General features: G+C 52.3%; 1 protein-coding gene and 1 long non-coding RNA gene across 26 annotated transcripts in view; one reads left to right on the top strand and one right to left on the bottom strand.

Moving 5' to 3' along the window:
* ARHGEF2 (Rho/Rac guanine nucleotide exchange factor 2) overlaps positions 1-17,921 on the bottom strand; it is a 53,085-nt gene that overhangs the window by 23,664 nt on the left and 11,500 nt on the right. For 4 of the 24 annotated variants that reach the window (XM_009243108.3, XM_009243105.3, XM_054551422.1 and 1 more), the window contains exons 4-6: positions 14,699-14,816; positions 13,766-13,805; positions 12,474-12,567 (exon numbers count right to left, since the gene is read on the bottom strand). In XM_009243108.3, coding sequence (XP_009241383.3) covers positions 12,474-12,567; positions 13,766-13,805; positions 14,699-14,816 — 252 coding nt within the window. Of the gene's footprint in view, positions 1-5,428; positions 5,921-7,731; positions 7,960-8,280; positions 8,416-9,486; positions 9,522-12,473; positions 12,568-12,658; positions 12,801-12,836; positions 12,973-13,765; positions 13,806-14,698; positions 14,817-17,921 lie in introns of those variants that run through there. The other 20 variants (XM_009243141.3, XM_063717119.1, XM_063717116.1 and 17 more) reach the window with 12 other exon arrangements.
* On the top strand, positions 8,588-12,355 carry LOC103891194 (uncharacterized). Of its 2 annotated transcripts, none has more exons than XR_010137700.1 (4): positions 8,588-8,768; positions 10,236-10,344; positions 10,981-11,150; positions 11,258-12,355. It is a non-coding gene; the product is annotated as an uncharacterized LOC103891194 (long non-coding RNA). The 2 variants fall into 2 exon arrangements; XR_010137701.1 differs by having other exon boundaries at positions 8,588-8,825.

Below are 17,921 nucleotides of genomic sequence, written 5' to 3'. Positions count from 1 at the left end.
AGCCGAGGCCACGAGGCCACGCCAGCAGCTGAGAGGTGGAGGAGGGGAAGAGATGCACAGGCCTGGTACTTGGGGCAGAAAAGGGTAGAAAGAAAGGGGAAGTGTGGAGGGGCTGAGTCAACAGTGCAGGGACAGAGGGCATGGGGCTGCAGTGCCTAGGCCCAAGATCCTTCTCTTTCCTGCCTCTCTTCCCAAGCTCCAGGTTTGCCTGATGATGTCCAGAGCCCAGAGGTCTTGGAGTCAATCCCTTCTCCCCTCATGCATCCTCCCCATCCCCAGTCATCCATTGTTCACATCCTCCTCCTGTCTCCTGCTCTCTCTATGTCCTCCCTTCTCCTCTCAGGGTCTCCCTCCTAGGCTCCTCCCGCTCTGCCTTCCCTTTCTCAGCCTTGCTTCTCCGCCACTGTTCTCCTCTCCCGCCCACAGCCTCTCCTCCCCTCCTCCTCACGCAGGCCAACTGCTCCTCTACCTAGGCTTATTCAGGAAGCTGAGCTGCCTCTAGCCTCGAACTCAAACCTCTAAAATGTTCTGGCCTCCTTTTTTCTATTCTGGTACCTACCTACCTGGACCACTAGAAAATGCTCCCTTTGGTCTAACCTCCACCTATCTTGCGCCAAATTATACCTCTTTAGAAGTTCGAATTCAGGCTGGGTGCAGTGGCTCACACCTGTAATCCCAGCACTTTGGGAGGTCGAGGTGGGTGGATCACCTGAGGTCAGGAGTTCGAGACCAGCCTGACCAACATGGTGAAACCCCATCTCTACTAAAAATACAAAAAATTAGCTGGGCATAGTGGCGGGCACCTGTAATCCCAGCTACTTGGGAGGCTGAGGCAGGAGAATTGCTTGAACTGGGGAGGTTGGAGGTTGCAGTGGGTCGAGATTGGGCCACTGCACTCCAGCCTGGGTCACAGAGTGAGACTATGTCTCAAAAAAGAAAAAAAAAAAAAAAAAGAAGAAGTTCAAATTCACCTTTGAATAATAACCTCACAGGACCTCAAACACCAAGTCCAAATATCTCTTCCCACTGCCATACACTCTCCCTTTTCTCCTCCTCTCCTGCCCTCCCAGCCTTCTATATAACACAAACCAAAAGTTTGAGCACGTATCACATTTGAATTAAAAGCAAGAGGCCGGTGAGGTGGCCCACACCTGTAATCCCAGCACTTTGGGGGGCTGAGGTGGGAGGATCGCTTGAGGCCAGGAGTTTGAGAACAGCCTGAGCAACACAGCGAGACCCATCTCTATTAAAAAAATGAAATAAAATAAACACAAGTAAAAGCAAGCAAGCTGAAAATAGTATTTAAAAAACAACATGGCTGGACCAGGGTCACTCCAGAATGGGCAGTGCTGCAGCTCTGCCCCAGTGCTGCTACAAGTACCCTCTTTCACACCTGACCTCTGCCCTTTGCCCTCCACCCTCCCCCTGTGGCATCCACAAACACTCATCTGTCTGACCAGCTCAGATGGAGTGGCAAAGCGAGGGAGAAGACTGGGGCAGCCAGAGAACAGGGTCTCTAGTGGCCCTTCCTCTCTCTGGCATCAATGCTCCACAGACAGCCCTGGTACTCTAGGCCCTGCCTCCTCCACCTCCCAACACTCACCCTCTCTTGAAGTGACCCCTGCTCTAGGTGGGCCAGCAGCGGGCAGCAGCCACAGCAGCAGCACATCCCAGCACGGGCACTGCCCAGCAGCAAGCGGCCCTGGCACTGCCTAGTGCTATTGTCCCGGAGGTCGCCTGTGCCCGCCCCAGGGCTCAGGCTTCTGAGGATGGAAGGACACAGGGCCTGCTTACCAGAGGTGCCTGCTCCAGAGGTGGAGTGAGTGGGCTTGTTTGGTTCTTTGTCCTACTCTTTTCCAGGTATTCTTAAGATCATCACATTGGTCTCCCATTTACCCACGCCCAAGTAGGACAGCCCTTTACCTCCAAGACCTAACCTATCCACCAAGAAAAAGGGCCCATTACTCCACAATCCATAACACCCACCCCAGTGCTCAGAGGCCCTTCCTGCTTGGTTCAGTCCTTTGCTCTCCAGCATCTAGAGACACTTTTTTTTCTTTTTTTTTTTTTTGAGACAGGGTCTCACTCTGTTGCCTGGACTGGAGTACATTGGCATGATCATGGCTCACTGCAGCCTTGACCTCCCGGGCTCAAGTGATCCTTCCACCTCAGCCCTCCAAATAGCTGGGACCACAGGCATGTATCATGATGCTCACCTAATTTTTAAATTTTTTTTTGTAGAGACAGGGTCTTGCTATGTTGCCCAGGCTGGTCTTGAACTCATAGGATCAAGTGATCCTCCTGCCCCGGCCTCCCCAAAGTGCTAGAATTATAGGTGTGAGCCACCACGCTCAGCCCTAGAGTCATTCTGTCTCTTTCTCATAAATCCCATGGGAAGTCCTTCTTGCTACACACCTTCATCCACACTACTGCTACATCAAGGATAAATAAAGAATATGAAAGCCCTTAGCACAATACCTGGTATACAACAGGCACCCAATACATGTCTCAAAATGAAAGAAAAGGAAGGAAGCAAAGAAGCAAGGAAGGATGTATGGACACCAAGACATGGGGTCTCAGTAGCACCCTGGCCCCTATTCTGGGAACCCTATTCCTTCATTATCAGAGCTTTAGAACCTTCTGTCTCTTCTTTTTTCTCTTTTCTCCCTTCTCCTGAAGGGCTCTAAGCCATTCTCTCCTATTTCCTTTAAGTTTAGACCCTGAGGGTTTCCTCTGGAAGTCAGAAGACCAACCCCAAACTTCCTTCCACTGTCATCCCTGATCTCAGTCACTTTTGGGAAAGAAAGACAGGGCCAGGCCGGGTGAAGTGGCTCATGCCTGTAATCCTAACACTTTGAGAGGCCAAGGCAGGCAGATCACTTGAGATCAGGAGTTTGAGACCAGCCTGGCCAACATGGCAAAACCCCATCTCTACTAAAAATACAAAAATTGGCCGGGTATGGTGGTGGGCACCTGTAATCCCAACTACTCAGGAGGCTGAGGCAGGAGAATTGCTTGAACCCCGGAGGTGGAGGTTGCAGTGAGCCAGGATCACGCCACTGCACTGCAGTCTGGGTGACAGAGCGAGACTCCGTCTCAAAAAAAAAAAAAAAAAGAAAAGAAAAAAGAAAGAAAGATGGGAGCAATGGCAGAGGGCATTGTGGATCTCTATTGAAAAGCTCAAAGGCAGACACAGTCTCCCCTCTTCTCTCCACTTTGTCTCCCAGAATAAGGGATGAGGAAACAGTGACGTACATGGAGGGGAAGGCAATGCCAAGGCTAGGACTTTGGCTTCCTGTGCTCCCAGCAGGCAGCAAGGCCAGGCAGATCCACCCAGGCGAGGTAGAGCTTCTCCAAGCAAGCTCTAGGCTCTCATCTGACTTTTTTTTTTTTTTAATAATAGATTTTTAAAACTTAATGTTTTTGTAGAGATGAGGTCTCACTATGTTGCCCAGGCTTGTCTCAAATTCCTGAGCTCATGCGATCCAGCTGCCTTGGTCTTCCAAAATGCTAGGATTACAGGTGCGAGCCACCATGCCCAGCTCTCTTAGCTGCCTTTGCTTCTCTCTCAAGTATGTCCAAATCAAGACTTCTGGGAGAGTCACAGAGTACTCAGAATCACCTCTCCTCCAGCTGTACCTGGCAGCAGCCCCTTCCCCAAGATGGTGACACCTCTGTCCACACCCTCTGTAATAGTGACCAGAGAGCCTGTGGAGCGTTCCACTGGGATTCGAGTCACCTGTGGCTCAGCCCCTGGACAGCAGAGGCGCCATTGGCTATGAAGGGCACTGAGTCCTGGAGGAGGAGCTATAGGGCTGGGAAATGAAGAGGTGAGGGATTGCTGGCGGTGGGACTGAGAAGAGGGCTTGGGGTGGTCTCAGCCGGGCGCTGCTCCTTTATGAGCTTCCAGGGACAAGATGAAGACAGGAGGCTGAGGGGAAGGCAGCCAAATGGAAACACTAATGCCAAAGCCAGAAACAACACAGAAAGACATCACTGAACACACAAAGGCACTTAATAAATGCTTGCTTAGTGAATGAAGATGAGACACTGGCAATGGGGGTGGGTACGGGTGAAACAGAAGAGGATTGCTAAGGGCCACAAGGAATAAATCAGGTTAGAGACCCTGAGACCCAATCATCCTGGACCCCAGCCTGCCCCCTACCCGGCCACACCTGTCAGGCCAGGAGAGAGAGACAAGCAGAAAGAGAGAGGGGGGGTAGCAATGCAAACAGACAGGCATTTGTGCAAGTGAACAATAGCTGTGCCAGGACTCCCTGCCCTCCTGGCACAAGGCAGGCCAGCTGGGTTGGGAGGGGGGCAGCTGCTGCCTGCAACCCCACCCCCACCCTCTCCCAAAGAGATATAAACAAACCCGGAAGGGTCCAGCCAGCTCTTCTCAGCCTTTTCTCTTAACAGCTTCAGAAATCCTGACCAATCCGCTCACTCAGCTCCTAGACGATACTTCCAACCAGAAACTGAAGCTAAGGATGAAGCTACTTCCTCATGGCCAGAGAGAATGAACCCCCTACTTTGCTGACCACTGTTCAAAACAGTAGCCCAGAGCATCTGGGCACAGAATAGGAGGGCAGGCAGGCAGACAGACACACTGACACACCAGGACACCAGTAACACGCACACAGGGGATGCACACATTCACATCTGTCCCCTCCTTGATTCCAAGGTCAAATTCCACAGCCAGAGTGGCTGAGATCAGACCCCACTGTAACTCCTCTGGTCGGCCTCAGCAGGTCCTTCTCTAGGCCCCATCTAACCTCCTGCAAGTCACTCAGTGACTTCCCTAAGCTTTAGACTCCCTTCCCCCATCCTCACTTTTCCCCTCCCCCTCAACTCTCTCCCTAACCTCCACGACCCCTAGAATTTTTGTCTATGTCCCCAGAAGCCTCAGCCACCAGGACGATCCCCCATTCTTCCACTCTCCTCCAACACTGTCAGCCCTCTCAGCTCCCTCCTGGGCTCCCCCAGCTCTCCTCTCCGCTGCACTCCTAGTCCTGCACACAAAGCCGGCCACCTCTCCATTCCTCAGAACAAAGAAATAGTCGCTATGCACACTCCCCACTCCACCTGCCTACCACAGAGATTCCAAGGGGACCCCCAGCCTCCACAGCCATCCCTGGACCTCTGGTCCCTGCTTGGCAGAAAAGGACCCTTTGTTCTAAGGGGTATGATGGTTGGGGTTTGGGAAAGGAGAAAGGGAAGAATAGGGGGCTAAAGAGAGAAAGGGGACCTGTGAGGTTTGGGGCTTGTGGAGGTAGGAAGTAGAGCAGAGAGAACAGAGGAGGTGGAGGACTGAAGACAGCCTGGGAGAACAGAAATGGAGTGAAAAGAAAAAGGAAGCATGGAGGAGGCTACACAGAGAGATCCTGTGAGGACGGGACAGAGAAAGGGGCAGGTTAAACTTACATACCTCCTCCTAGGAGGAGCTCCCAGGGAATGAGGCAAGGAATGAGGAGGGGCTGAGGTGTCAGGGCTTAGCTGTGACCCATCCCCCCAAGGAGGTAGCAGGGGAGACCATCTTCCTCAAATAATGTCTTTTCCAGCGGGTGCCCCTCTACTTCTCACCACAGTACAAAAAGAAAGGAGACAGCTGGTGTGCTGGGGGGAGGGGGAGAGGGGATCCAGGGTTTGTTGGCTAAGAACCAACTCCCCCTTCTGTAACCACAGTTTTCCGGAGGTGGCCCTCCCCTTCCGACCGGCCCAAACTGACAACCACCCTTCTCCGGTGGCCTCTTTGCCCTCTCAGATCCACCCACTCAGCCCCCCACTCCCTGCTGCCAGCCAGATTCCCAAATTACCTGCCCCACACAGTCAGCCCCCATGGTAGAAAGAAGAGCCAGTCCCCCCACCACCAAAAACAAAAACAAAAACAAAAACAGAGCATGAACACCCAGATGTCTGATCTCCCAGCTCCCCACAATAATGGAAAAGGGATCCCAGTATCTACCTGCCCCCCCCAGAACCTCTCTCTATACCCCCTAGCCAGGTCTTCCCCCAACCGGCTCCCCCATGGCTTTCCTTTTTAGGGTGGAACCAAATTTCTGCGGTTTCAAAAAACCTCTCCCGCCCCCCTTGGCTCTACTCCAGGGTCTCAGCTCAAACGGTTGAAAAAATAAACAGACTTTTGGAGCTGGGGCCTGGCCTGGCGCAGGGCTGTGAAGAGCCTGTCTGCCACCCCACTGTTCCACCACACTTCAGCCACCTCACCCCGGCCCTCTGTTTGTCTTAGGACCTACTCGAATCCCCAGTTGCTTTCCGGATAGCAAAATCTAATCCCAACCCCCTAAGGGAAGTCCTTTTAAAGCTGCCTTCCCTGGCCCTCCACCCCCAACCCAGGATGGAACCTCTGTCTCTCCCAGTTTAGCATCAAGACAGGTAGCCTGGCTAGGAACTACCAGGGAGGTGGAGGGGAGGGCTTTCCATCACCCTTAAGGACTCCAAAGGGGTACTGCTCCCTTGGCTGAAGTTGGTGATCAGCATAGGCTGGCACCAGCGTAGTAGGGCACTCAGGTCGGAGAGAAGCCAGAGATTAAACCAGCTCTGGGCTGGGACCTGGCCTTTCTGATAATGGGTACAGTGCGGGGGCCCCAAAGGAGCTGGGAGGTGCTGTCTGCAGGCACCACCTTCCTTTCAGCTCTTGACTTATTCACCTGCAAGTCAGCTTCATCATTTCCTGGGGTCTGGGTGTGGAAAGGTCAGGGCACTTGGGAATGGGGCTGGGTACAAAGGCAGGGATAAAGGGTACTTGGAGAGGAGTGGCCAAGAGGTCATGATGGGGGAGGAGTGTGGATAATTATACACCCAGACTCATGCTAGGTGAAGGGACCCCAAGACGAGCAGATAAGAGAATGAGAGCGCTGTGGGAGAAGGAGGAATGGCAGGGAACACAATGCACAGCGCCAGGTGTGTCAGCCTAAGGGTTTCAGGTTGGGAGAAGGAGGAGCTAGGAGCCTGGCGGGGCAGATAGGGATGGAGGCCCTATGTTCCAGGCAGAAGGGCTCAGGATGGAGGAAAGGAGCCCAGCTACACAAAGACCTCTGCTCCCGTCACCTAGAGGTGATGGCTTGGGGGAAGTAAGCCGTCCCTCGGCCGTCCAGACCCCAGCCACCCGCCCACCCAGAGGGGAGAACTGAATCACAGCTGGAAAGTCCATTTGCGAGGAGAGGAGGAGCTGACTTTTGTCTTGGGAGGGGTGGTGGTGGTGGTGGTGGGAGGAAGCCGGGAAACCACCCCCTCCCGTCCCCTCCGCCGGATGGCGGGGACAAAGGGGGAACGACCAAGCCAGCGATTGGGGAGTGATGGGGGGTCGCCACGCCAAGACCAAGCCGGTGGGGCCCGGGGGGGAGGAGGTGCCGGAGCTTCCACCGCCCCCACCCCCGGGACACACACCTCCCTCTTCCCGCTCCGTCCCTTACCGGAGCAACTTTCTTTCGAGCGGCCTAAAGCACTCGGTCCCGCCGGCTCGGAGGCGACCAAGCCCAGGTCCGCTCCGCTCCCTCCCGGGATCCCAGCACCGTCGCGTCTGCCGCTCCCCCCACCCCTACCCACTCGCTCGCAGTCCCCACCCACCCCGTCCCGCCGCTCGCCGATCCACCGCTCCGCCCGATTTTGGCGCCCAGAAAGCAGGCGGGGAGACAGGGGATGCACCGCGGGTGCCGGGGTTCGGGGAGCACCCGAGGACCGCGGCGAAGGGAGAGGGGTTTCCGAGCCCACCTTGCTCGCCAGCTCTTTGCTCCGGTCGATCCGCGCCCGCGTGAGGGATTCGATCCGAGACATAATCGGACGGGGGGACCAGGGAGGACGCGGCGCGGACCCAGGCGTCCCGGTATTGTGGGGGGAGGGCGGGGGGAGGGGTCCGGCCCGCACGCGTTGGTCTCGGGGACAGGAAGTCTGACTCCCCTCGCCCGGCACCCAGCACCAGTTCCTCAAACCCGAGTCTCCTCCCCCGCCCAAGCTCAGGAAGGGGGGAGGCGGAGCGGAGGGAGGGCGGGGTGCCGGCGCTCAGGACGGGACGCCAGGGTTTGTGTGGGGGCAGCTCGGAGAGGTGCGAGGGTCCTAGGACAGGTTTGAGGGGCCCCTCTGCCTATTTCCCCTCCAGCGCCTGGGGGCGCCCTCTAGCCCCAGAGACCCGCCTCTTAGCTCTGCTTTTCCTAAAACCCAGCCCCGCAGCCCTCGCCGGACCCAGGTCGGCCCTTTCCCCTCTCCCCTCCCCTTCTTCCCTTCTCCCCTCCCCCTCCCTTTCTCCCTCCCCTACTGCGTTACCTCAGTTTTTAAAGACCCGCAGGCAGGAGGATTCCATCCACCCCCAGCTCTTAGAAAACCCCGGACCAGTTCCTTCCTGGCCTTCGCGGTCCCATCAAAGCAGGCCTGAGCAGACTGACCCCTTTTACGATTGGGGACAGAGGTGGCCAGAGGGAGAGGAAATCAAAGGAGAACTAAACGCTGAGTCAGTACACGGGAAGGGTAGGATTCACTCCCAGAGGTCGAAGACTAGAGAGGAGAGAATTCTCCCACATGCCCCACCCCTTCTGGGGCCTTCCTGACCCCACTCTGCCCATCCTCCTCCTTGCTCCGCCTCTGCCAGCTACTTTGGGGGACTAGGTTGGGATTCTCCGCTTTTACCGAAGGCCTTCCATGTGTCTAACTCCAGTTCTCTCTGTTGCAAGTTAAGCCGGAACTGAAAGACCAGAAACCAGCCTGCCCTAGTCAAAGAAAGTTAGGGCCCAACCAGCCTCTCCACGAGAAGCAGGGTAAGGTGGGGCATTCATCTCTCTGGACCCTTTTCCCCAGCCTGAGCCAGCCTTTGGGTGAGTTTCCTGCTATTGGGAAAATTCCTCCTCCAGTCTAACTATGATCACTTACAATGAAGTTCATTTCTGCCTCTCAGGGTCTCCCAGTTCTCTGGAGAAACCAGAAGCACAGAGAGGCCTGGGACAGAGCCTTCGGTTAGCAGGGTCCTGCCTGATTCTGGCCCCAAAGGGCATGGGAGAAGAAGGGAGGGAGGGGAGACCCAACCCAGATCCAGCAGTTCTCTGCCCTGGCTCAGCAGTGGGGCCAGGCTGCAGGTTTCAAGCCCAACTCAGCACTCTTGTAGGTGCCAATTTTAGCCTCTGCCACTATTTTTGGGCTCCACTGCCTCACCACTGGCTGAGCTGGTTGGGCTCCTCACCCCCAGCACTACCCCCACACTGCCCCTCCTGCCTCCCCTCCTGCCTAGCAACTCCTTCACCTCCTTCTTCACCCATTCCCCTGTTTAGAATCCTTAAATAGCAAAGACCAGGAAAAAGGGAGAGGAAATAAATCATGCCCAGTTCAGGCTGGATGGAAATTAGAAAACAGGAAGGACTTTCCCAGGGCCATAGCTGGTTCTTCCTGGCTTGCACCTGCCAAGGATACCTATGGGGAGGGCGTAGGAACTCCCCCAAACCAAGAGTCCTGGGGCTCCTGGCCCCAGAACTCCAGACTCACCTCCCCTGAGGTGGGCAGCCAAGACTCAGGAATGTACTAAATTTAAAAACAGACAGCCAGAGGCTAGAATCTTGGCCTCAAGGCTCCACCCACTGGAGGCCCAGAGACAAGATCTGGGGTGGGACCTCAGCTTCTCTCCCAGGCCTGGGGCAGGAGGGTGCTGCAAGCTATGGATAGAATCTTAAAGGGCCACACTCCAGCCTGGGTACCCAGGAAACATAGAATTTGAACCCTGGGGTTTTTCAAGCGACCTCACGGCCCCTCAACTCAACTAAGAAGGTCTCTGAAAGAAGAGGACCCGACCCTCCAACCCTTTTCTGCCTCCCACCCCAACCTTCAGTCTACTTTCCATCCCACCTGCTGTTACCCTACCCCTCACCCTATGCCCTCTTCTTCCCCTTAGAAGATGAATAACAAGGAAAGGGACTAGGGACAGGGAAAAGAAAAGTGTTCTGCCTTTAAAAACACCTGTGTTTAGTGAGCTTGGCCTGCAGCTTGACTCAGTTTCCATTTTCTATATCCTCTTCAACAATGAACACTTTTCCCTTCTCCTTGGTGTCACCTGCCCCCCTTTTCCAATACCCTTCTTCATTCCAGCGTCCCCTCTACTCCTATCCAGTGATATCTTCCAGATTTTCAGAAATAATTTTTTTAGATACACAGAAACAAACATTTCTACCAGGATCTAAAAATAGCCACCACCTTCTTTAGCCCATTTAACTTGATGAAATGTGTCCCTCCCATTTCAGGGGTAGGGAGGAGGTCCCAGGGAAGAACCTGGTTGCCAAAGTCTTGGCCAGTTGGAGAAGAGATGGGTCTCCCGAGGATACCGAAGCCCAAGCTCTACACTGTCCCAAGGTGGTTTGTTTTTCTTTCTTCTATTGGTCTGGACCTTGTATATTCTGGGAGGAGGTGATTAAGGCCAAATTGCCTTAAGTGGCCATCCAGCCAGAAGCTGGAAGAAGGGAAGGATGAGAGGGAATGAACTGTTGTGTTAGGGCTATTGAGAGAAACAGTGGCAATACAGAGCCAAAGCCCTGGGTTTGTAATATGGCGCCACCTCTTATGAGCTTGAGATCTTGGGCAAAGTAACTAACCTTTAAGTATTTGTCTGTAGAATTGAGATTGAAATACTTATCTTTGCCAGAATTGTTATAAGAATTAAATGAGTTGAAAGTGTTTCATCAAGTGTGCAATGCTACTCAAGTAGGAGGGACTAAGCTACTTCCTTCTCTCACTGCTTGACTGAGCTTCTCTCCAGCCCCACCCCCTGATGTTTACTGCTTATGGAGAAAGAGATTAAGTGAAGCAGGCCCACACATTCATGAAGGTGGAAGGAAGATGTAGCAGGAGATGGCGGAGAGGGAAACAGAGGAATACAGGACGACAGACGTGGGGAGGAAAGGCTGAGCGAGGCAATGTCCTGACTCACTCTGGCGCTTCCCTCTTTCCCATCTGGGCTCCAAAGTCTCTGCCCTCATTCCCCTTCACCAGGTTGCTCAACCCTCCATCAGACTGTTAGGTCAAGGGTGGACAAACACAGACCAACCGGATCTGGATGGCCCCTGGGCAGTACTGACTTCCCCTACCATTCCCACGGCAAGAAAAGGGGGTGATTCCACTGGCAGACTCCCCTGCCCTGCAGTGAGACAGCCTGTAGGAAGGTGAGACTCAGACCCCAAGGTTTCTGCTTTTGCTTTGTTCCTTCGAGATCTCCGTTCCCCCATGGGAGAGAAACCTCACTGTCCCACCTGCCCTCCCCTCCCATCAGCTTTCAGATTCTCCAGCTGCTCCTCTTCTGAGACTCACCCAGTCTCATGCCTCCATTAGCCTCAACTCCCGACCCATGGCCTGTGGTGAGAGGTGCTAACAACATGACCTGCTTTCATCTTGACCTTCCCAGCCCACCCAGAGAAAAGGGAATCTTGGCTAAAAAAAGGCTAGAAGAGGGGAGAACCCTGGCACTGCGGGTGGGGCTGGGAGGAGCCCAGGCAACCTTACTGGTGAGAATCTCATGCCTCTTCAAGGTGAATATGATGATGACTTCCCTGGGGTTTCTTTCAATACTCAGAAGCCGCCCCGAGTTGGAAAGCACATGCATTCTTGGGGAGGCCAGGGGAGGAAAAGGGGGGTGGCCCACTCTGACAGTAAATGAAGAAAGTGGAAACAAATTCAAGGAGCAGGCAGAGCTCCCGGTTTCACCAGAGCCCAACGGTTGGTAATAAGGATGAGAACAATGTACCTTCACTTCCTGGGATCAGAACAGCACATGGCCGCACATGTACGGGTATGCATGTGCTTCCATAATCATATACTTTCCCAGCTTCTACTCTGCCTGTGGTCTAATTTCAACTCCTTCAGCTGCTGTACCCACCCATAAAATTATGAGTGTAAAAGCACTTTGCAAACCCTGATACTCTATGAAGAAGTAAAAAGTAGTGCTGTAATTATTATCATTATTATGTCCAATGGTTGAGGTTTCTGCTGCCCACCTGTCAGCTATGTGAGGCCTAAAGAGAGGGAGGGCTAGGCCATTCCTCAGCTTCTGAGGTTCCTGGCCCTTTTCCCCTTCCATCTGTCCACAGCTGACTGCTAAGCTGGAGGTGTAGGGGAAAGCAGAGAAAAGGTGATTTACAGGGACACAGAGACACAGGCTGGAAGAGATAGCATGTGTTTCCTTAAAATTTGAAGCATTTGGCTGGGCACAGTGGCTCACACCTGTAATCCCTGCACTTTGGGAGGCCAAGGCAAGAGGATTGCTTGGGCCCAAGAGTTAGAGGCTGCAGTGAGCTATGATTGTGCCATTGTACTTTAGCCTGGGAGACAGAGACCCCCCTCTCTTAAAAAAATAAAAAAATAAAAAATGGAACCATTGCTCTGAGTTTCTAATAGGGGGAGTGGTGGGAGGTGGCGATGGTGGGATGGGAGAAAGGGAACTGGGGAGGGCAGTGGGTCCCAAGCCTCCTGCTTCCCTGGCTGACTCCTACCTTGGCCTTTCCGGTCATGCCCAAGAGGAAGCTGAAGGTCCGTCGCAGGGAGGAGCCCGCCCAGGTACCTGAATGTCCTTCCAGCTGGCTGCAGCTGCATAGAGAAAAAGAAGACATGAGGAGATGGAGGTAATGCTGGAAATGAAGAAAAAGATAACTTCCTGAGAGATGGTGGATGAAGATACCATGACCAGCAGAGCCAGAATGGGAAGGAGGAAAGAGGAAGGACTGGGAGAGAAAGATAAGCCCCCATCCTGACCTCCTAGGACTTCCTGGATGTGGGCATTTCAGTTTCCCAGGCCCCTCTATTTAGGAAGAAAACTCCAGGCTCCACCCAGATAAATACAGACTCCTCCTTCCTACCTAATCCAGGCTCAGGATGGGAGGCCCAGCCTCCTGTCTCATGCTGCTCCCCAACGGAAGTGGTATGGGGCGGGGGCTCTCCCGGGGGGCATTTTCTCCTCTCAGAACAAGAGCCCTGTGTACGACCCTCTCTGCTGTTTGGAGAAGGCCTCTGGGCCTAAAGCCAATAAGGACTGAATTTCCTGGGATTTCATCAGCCCCATCCCATGAGCTAATCCCAAACCTAGAGCCAGGAGGATGTGTCAGCTAGAGATTTTCAGGACCACAAAGCAGAGCCTGATATCTTAAAGGGACCATTACTTGCTTACATATCCACACTGTCTTAGAGGGCTGACCCACTCTAATCAGGCTTCAACCATAGGAGCCAAATAAGCAGGTGCTGATTTTGCATGCTTATTTACATAGTTATTCAAATCTCCCAGCCTCCACCTCCAGACCTGAACTCTGCCTTCAGGCCCTGCCCTCTGCTGGGAGCTCCACAGCCCTTGCCCAGCTCTCCTTAGGGCCAATCCCCGTTTGTCTATTATCTGAGCCATCCTAAGCTGATCCATGGTCCTTGGTCACTGTCCCTCACTAAGACTGTTCAACAGTCTATCTGCCCTTTCACCCTATACCACTGACAACAGCAAGCAACTCCCATGCTCTTATTATTCAATGGACACCCTGTGACCTGGATATTCCTTTTCTCCCAATTTCTCCCCCCATCTTATGCAGCTACTGGGAACCTGGTGAGCCCACCCAAACCAAAGAAGAGAGGGTGAATTCTGTGCAGCTCAGGGGAGGATATTTGGAGGTCTTCGATCAGAAATGTTAAGGGGAGGCATGATTCAGGAAGCAGGGAAACCCCTGGGGCTACAAAACCATGGCATAGACCCTATTGCTGTTCCCCTGTAGAGGCTTTTGAAGGATTCTGAGTCCCCCACACTCACCGTTTCCTGAGGTCAATGGCAGAGGACTGGGATAAATTCCCTGCCAACACAAAAGGAGACGAGAAGTGTCTAGCTAAAGCCAGACAAAGGCGCCCAGGGCTTCCTCCCCCACCCGCTTCACCTGGATCAGGTTCCCAAGCTGCAGGTGCATGTGACGCCATTTCTGAGGGCGGGCAGTGGGCAGCAGGGAGAAAGGGCGGGGTCTAAGCAGGGCAGAGCTGAAGAATTTAGGAGCCATGGGAACAGAGCACCAGGGTTATGTGGAGATGGTGGCTGGGAGACTGATGTTTCAGAGGTTTCACCCAGAGCTCCCAATACTCCATCTTGAGGACAAGGTACATTGCAGGTAACTGTCCTGCATCTCTGGTGACAGGGGAGGCTGGAGAACCTCACTATGTCCTATGTCCGCTTTCACTGGTAGGAGTTTCAGAATTCCAAAGTCCAGAATTCAGATTGCTTATTTGAATAAAGCCATTCTGAGGCCAGGCATGGTGGCTCACGCCTGTAATCCCAGCACTTTGGGAGGTCAAGGCAGGTGAATCACTTGAGCTCAGGAGTTTAAGACCAGCCTAGCCAACCTGGTGAAACCCTTTCTCTACTAAAAATACAAAAATTAGCCGGGTGTGGTGGCATGCTTCTGTAGTCCCAGCTACTCAGGAGGCTGAGGTACTAGAATCACTTAAACCTGGGAGGCAGAGGTTGCAGTGAGGTGAGATTGCACCACTGCACTCCAGCCTGGGCAACACAGTGAGACTCAGTCTCAAAAAAAAAAAAAAAGAAAAGAAAAAATAATAAAGCCATTCTAGGAGTTCCAAGGGTATGTGGCTAAACATAATCCAGGACATCTGGACCCTAAACAGCTAGCTATGAGGAGTGGCAATGAGATGTATAGGGGAAGGGGCCACCCCTGCTTTGCTCCCTACTTTTGCTCACCATCTGGATCCGACCAGTCCAAGAGACAGTTGATGCCACTCACGGATACAGACTTGGAAAGCATGCCAGTGGCCGAGTGGTCCAAAGGGCCAGCAGATGGATGACAGGAATCCTGATCCTGGAATCATGTCAAGAGTCCTCACACCAAGGGCAGGCTTCATCTGTCCTCCCCTCATGCTCTTTACCTCCCCACAGCTTGGCCTCTCTTCAAATCCAGGCCTCCCACCCCTTTCCAAAACCCATGTTGGGATATTGCACTTTAAATAGTTGGGAAGTTACTCCGCTGTTTTGCAGTCATTACTCTGCTGCAGTTCAAGCCCAGGCTGTCTTAGTATATAAAAGTATCTAAGAAGAGAGATTTACCCTGAATGGTTTCCAGAGATGGCAAACTGAACCTATAGAGGCCAGCGAGGTAATGAAAAAAACAGGCAGGCCTGGCGCGGTGGCTCACACCTGTAATCCCAGCACTTTGGGAGGCCGAGGCAGGCGGATCACTAGGTCAGCCTGGCCAAAATGGTGAAATCCCATCTCTACTGAAAAAATACAAAAATTAGCAAGGTGTGGTGGTGTGCACCTGTAATCCCAGCTGCTCAGGAGGCTGAGGCAGAAGAATCACTTGAACCCAGGCTGTGGAGGTTGCAATGAGCTGAGATCACGCCACTGCACTGGTGCAACAGAGCAACTCAAAACCAAAGGCCGGGCACAGTGGCTCATGCATGTATTCCCAGCACTTTGGAAGGCCGAGGTGGGTGGATCATTTCGGGTCAGGAGTTTGAGACCAGCCTGGCCAACATGGTGAAACCCCGCCTCTACTAAAAATACAAAAATTAGCCAGCCATGGTGGCGGGCACCTGTAGTCCCAGTTACTCAAGAGGCTGAGGCAGGAGAATCGCTTGAACCTGGGAGGTGGAGGTTGCAATAAGCCAAGATCGTGCCACTGCACTCCAGCCTGGGTGACAAAGCAAGACTCCATCTCGAAAAAAAACAAAAACAGAAACAAAAAAAAACAGCAAATAAGCCAGAAGTCCCTCTTCAGTAGACTAAAGAATCAGTAGTGTACTTATGCATTGAAATACCATTCAACAATAAAAATGAGCAAATCACAGCTCACATAACAATATGGATGAATCCCACAGACATGCTGAATGAAAGAACCAAGACACAAAGATGTATATACTGGTATGATTATATGCATATGAAGTTTAACACAGGTAAAACTAATTGACATTGTTTAGTGATGCCTACATAGGTGGTAAGCCTATAAAGAAAATAGAGCCAGGTGCTGTGGCTTAGGCCTGTAACCCCAGGACTTTGGGAGGCCGAGGCAGGTGGATCACTTGAGCTCAGGAGTTCGAGACCAGCCTGAGCAACATGGTGAAACCCTGTCTCTAACAAAAATACAAAAATTAACCAGGCTTGTTGTCTCACGCCTGTAATCCCAGCTACTCAGGAGGCTGAGGCAGGTGGATCGCTTGAATCCGGGAGGCGGAGGTTGCAGAGATCGTGCCACTGGACTCCAGCCTGGGTGACAGAGTGACACCATCATGTCACCTGGGTGACAGTCTCAAAAAAAAAAAAGAAGGCCAGGTGCGGTGGCTCACACCTGTAATCCCAACACTTTGGGAGGCCAAGGTGGGCAGATCACAAGGTCAGGAGATTGAGATCATCCTGGCTAACACAGTGAAATCCCATCTCTACTAAAAATACAAAAAAATTAGCCAGGCCCACGTGGTGGCGGGTGCCTGTAGTCCCAGCTACTAGGGAGGCTGAGGCAGGAGAATGGTGTGAACCTGGGAGGCAGAGCTTGTAGTGAGCTGAGATCGCGCCACTGCACTCCAGCCTGGGTGACAGAGCGAGACTCCGTCTCAAAAAAAAAACAAAAAAGAAAAAGAAAATGGATCTCAAAAGTCCAAGAATGCAGTCATCTCTGCCAGACAGAGGGCTATGAGTAAGAACCCAGGGAGCTTCTCAGCTATGATAATCTCTATTTTTTTTTTTTTTGAGATAGAGTTTCGCATTTGTTGCCCAGGCTGGAGTGCAATGGCATGACCTCAGCTCACCGCAACCTCTGCCACCTGGGCTCAAGCGATTCTCCTGCCTCTGCCTCCCGAGTAGCTGGGATTACAGGCATGTGCCACCACGCCTGGCTAATTTTGTGTTTTTAGTAGAGATGGGATTTCTCCATGTTGGTCAGGCTGGTCTCGAACTCCTGACTTCAGGTGATCCGCCTGCCTCAGCCTCCCAAAGTGCTGGAATTACAGGCATGAGCCACTGTGCCTGGCCTATTTTTTTTTTTTAACCTGGGGTGGTTATATGGGTGTTTGCTTTCTAATTTATTATGCTGTAAATATATGTTTTATATATTTTCCTGTGTATGTGCATTTCAAAAAAAACTTAATGTTTAAAAAAATACAGATTTATAAATTTTAAAACACCATTCTAAATAAATGTATTGTCAAAGAAGAAATCATGATGGAAATTTAAAGATGTTTTGTAACTGAACAATAATGAAAATATAGAACAAAACCTGTGGGAGAAGGCCAAAGTGGTATTTCAAGGGCAAGTTGTAGCCTTGGAATGCTTATATTGAAAAATTTTTAATGCTAGAGAATTGAGCTATTCTAACTTAAAAAGTCAGATAAAGAAAAGGACAAACTCATAAAAAACAGAGGCAAGCGCGGTGGCTCTCGCCTGTAATCCCAGCACTTTGGGAGGCTTAGGTGGGCTGATCATGAGGTGAGGACACAGAGACCATCATGGCTAACATGGTGAAACCCCATCTCTACTAAAAATACAAAAAATTAGCCAGGCATGGTGGCGGGCACCTGTAGTCCCAGCTACTCAGGAGGTTGAGATAGGAGAATTGCTTGAACCCAGGAGGCAGAGATTGCAGTGAGCCGAGATTGTGCCACTGCACTCCAGCCTGAGCAACAGAGTGAGACTCCAGGTCTCAAAAAAAAGAAAAGAAAAGAAAACAGAAGGAAGCGGCCGGGCACGATGGCTCACGCCTGTAATCCCAGTGCTCTGGGAAGCTGAGGCAGGTGGATCACCTGAGGTCAGGAGTTCTAGACCAGCCTGGCCAACATGGTGAAAACCCATCTCTACTAAAAAAAAAAAAAAAATTAGCTGGGCATGGTGGTGGATGCCTGTAATTCTAGCTATCCAGAGGCTGAGGCAGGAGAATCTCTTGAACCTGGGAGGCAGAGGTTGTAACGAGCTGAGA

This window comes from Pongo abelii, chromosome 1, assembly GCF_028885655.2.
Source record: "Pongo abelii isolate AG06213 chromosome 1, NHGRI_mPonAbe1-v2.0_pri, whole genome shotgun sequence".
In the NCBI taxonomy this organism is placed as follows: domain Eukaryota; kingdom Metazoa; phylum Chordata; class Mammalia; order Primates; family Hominidae; genus Pongo; species Pongo abelii.
The sequence above is the reverse complement of the archived record's forward strand: the minus strand, read 5'-3'. Positions and strand labels throughout refer to the sequence as shown.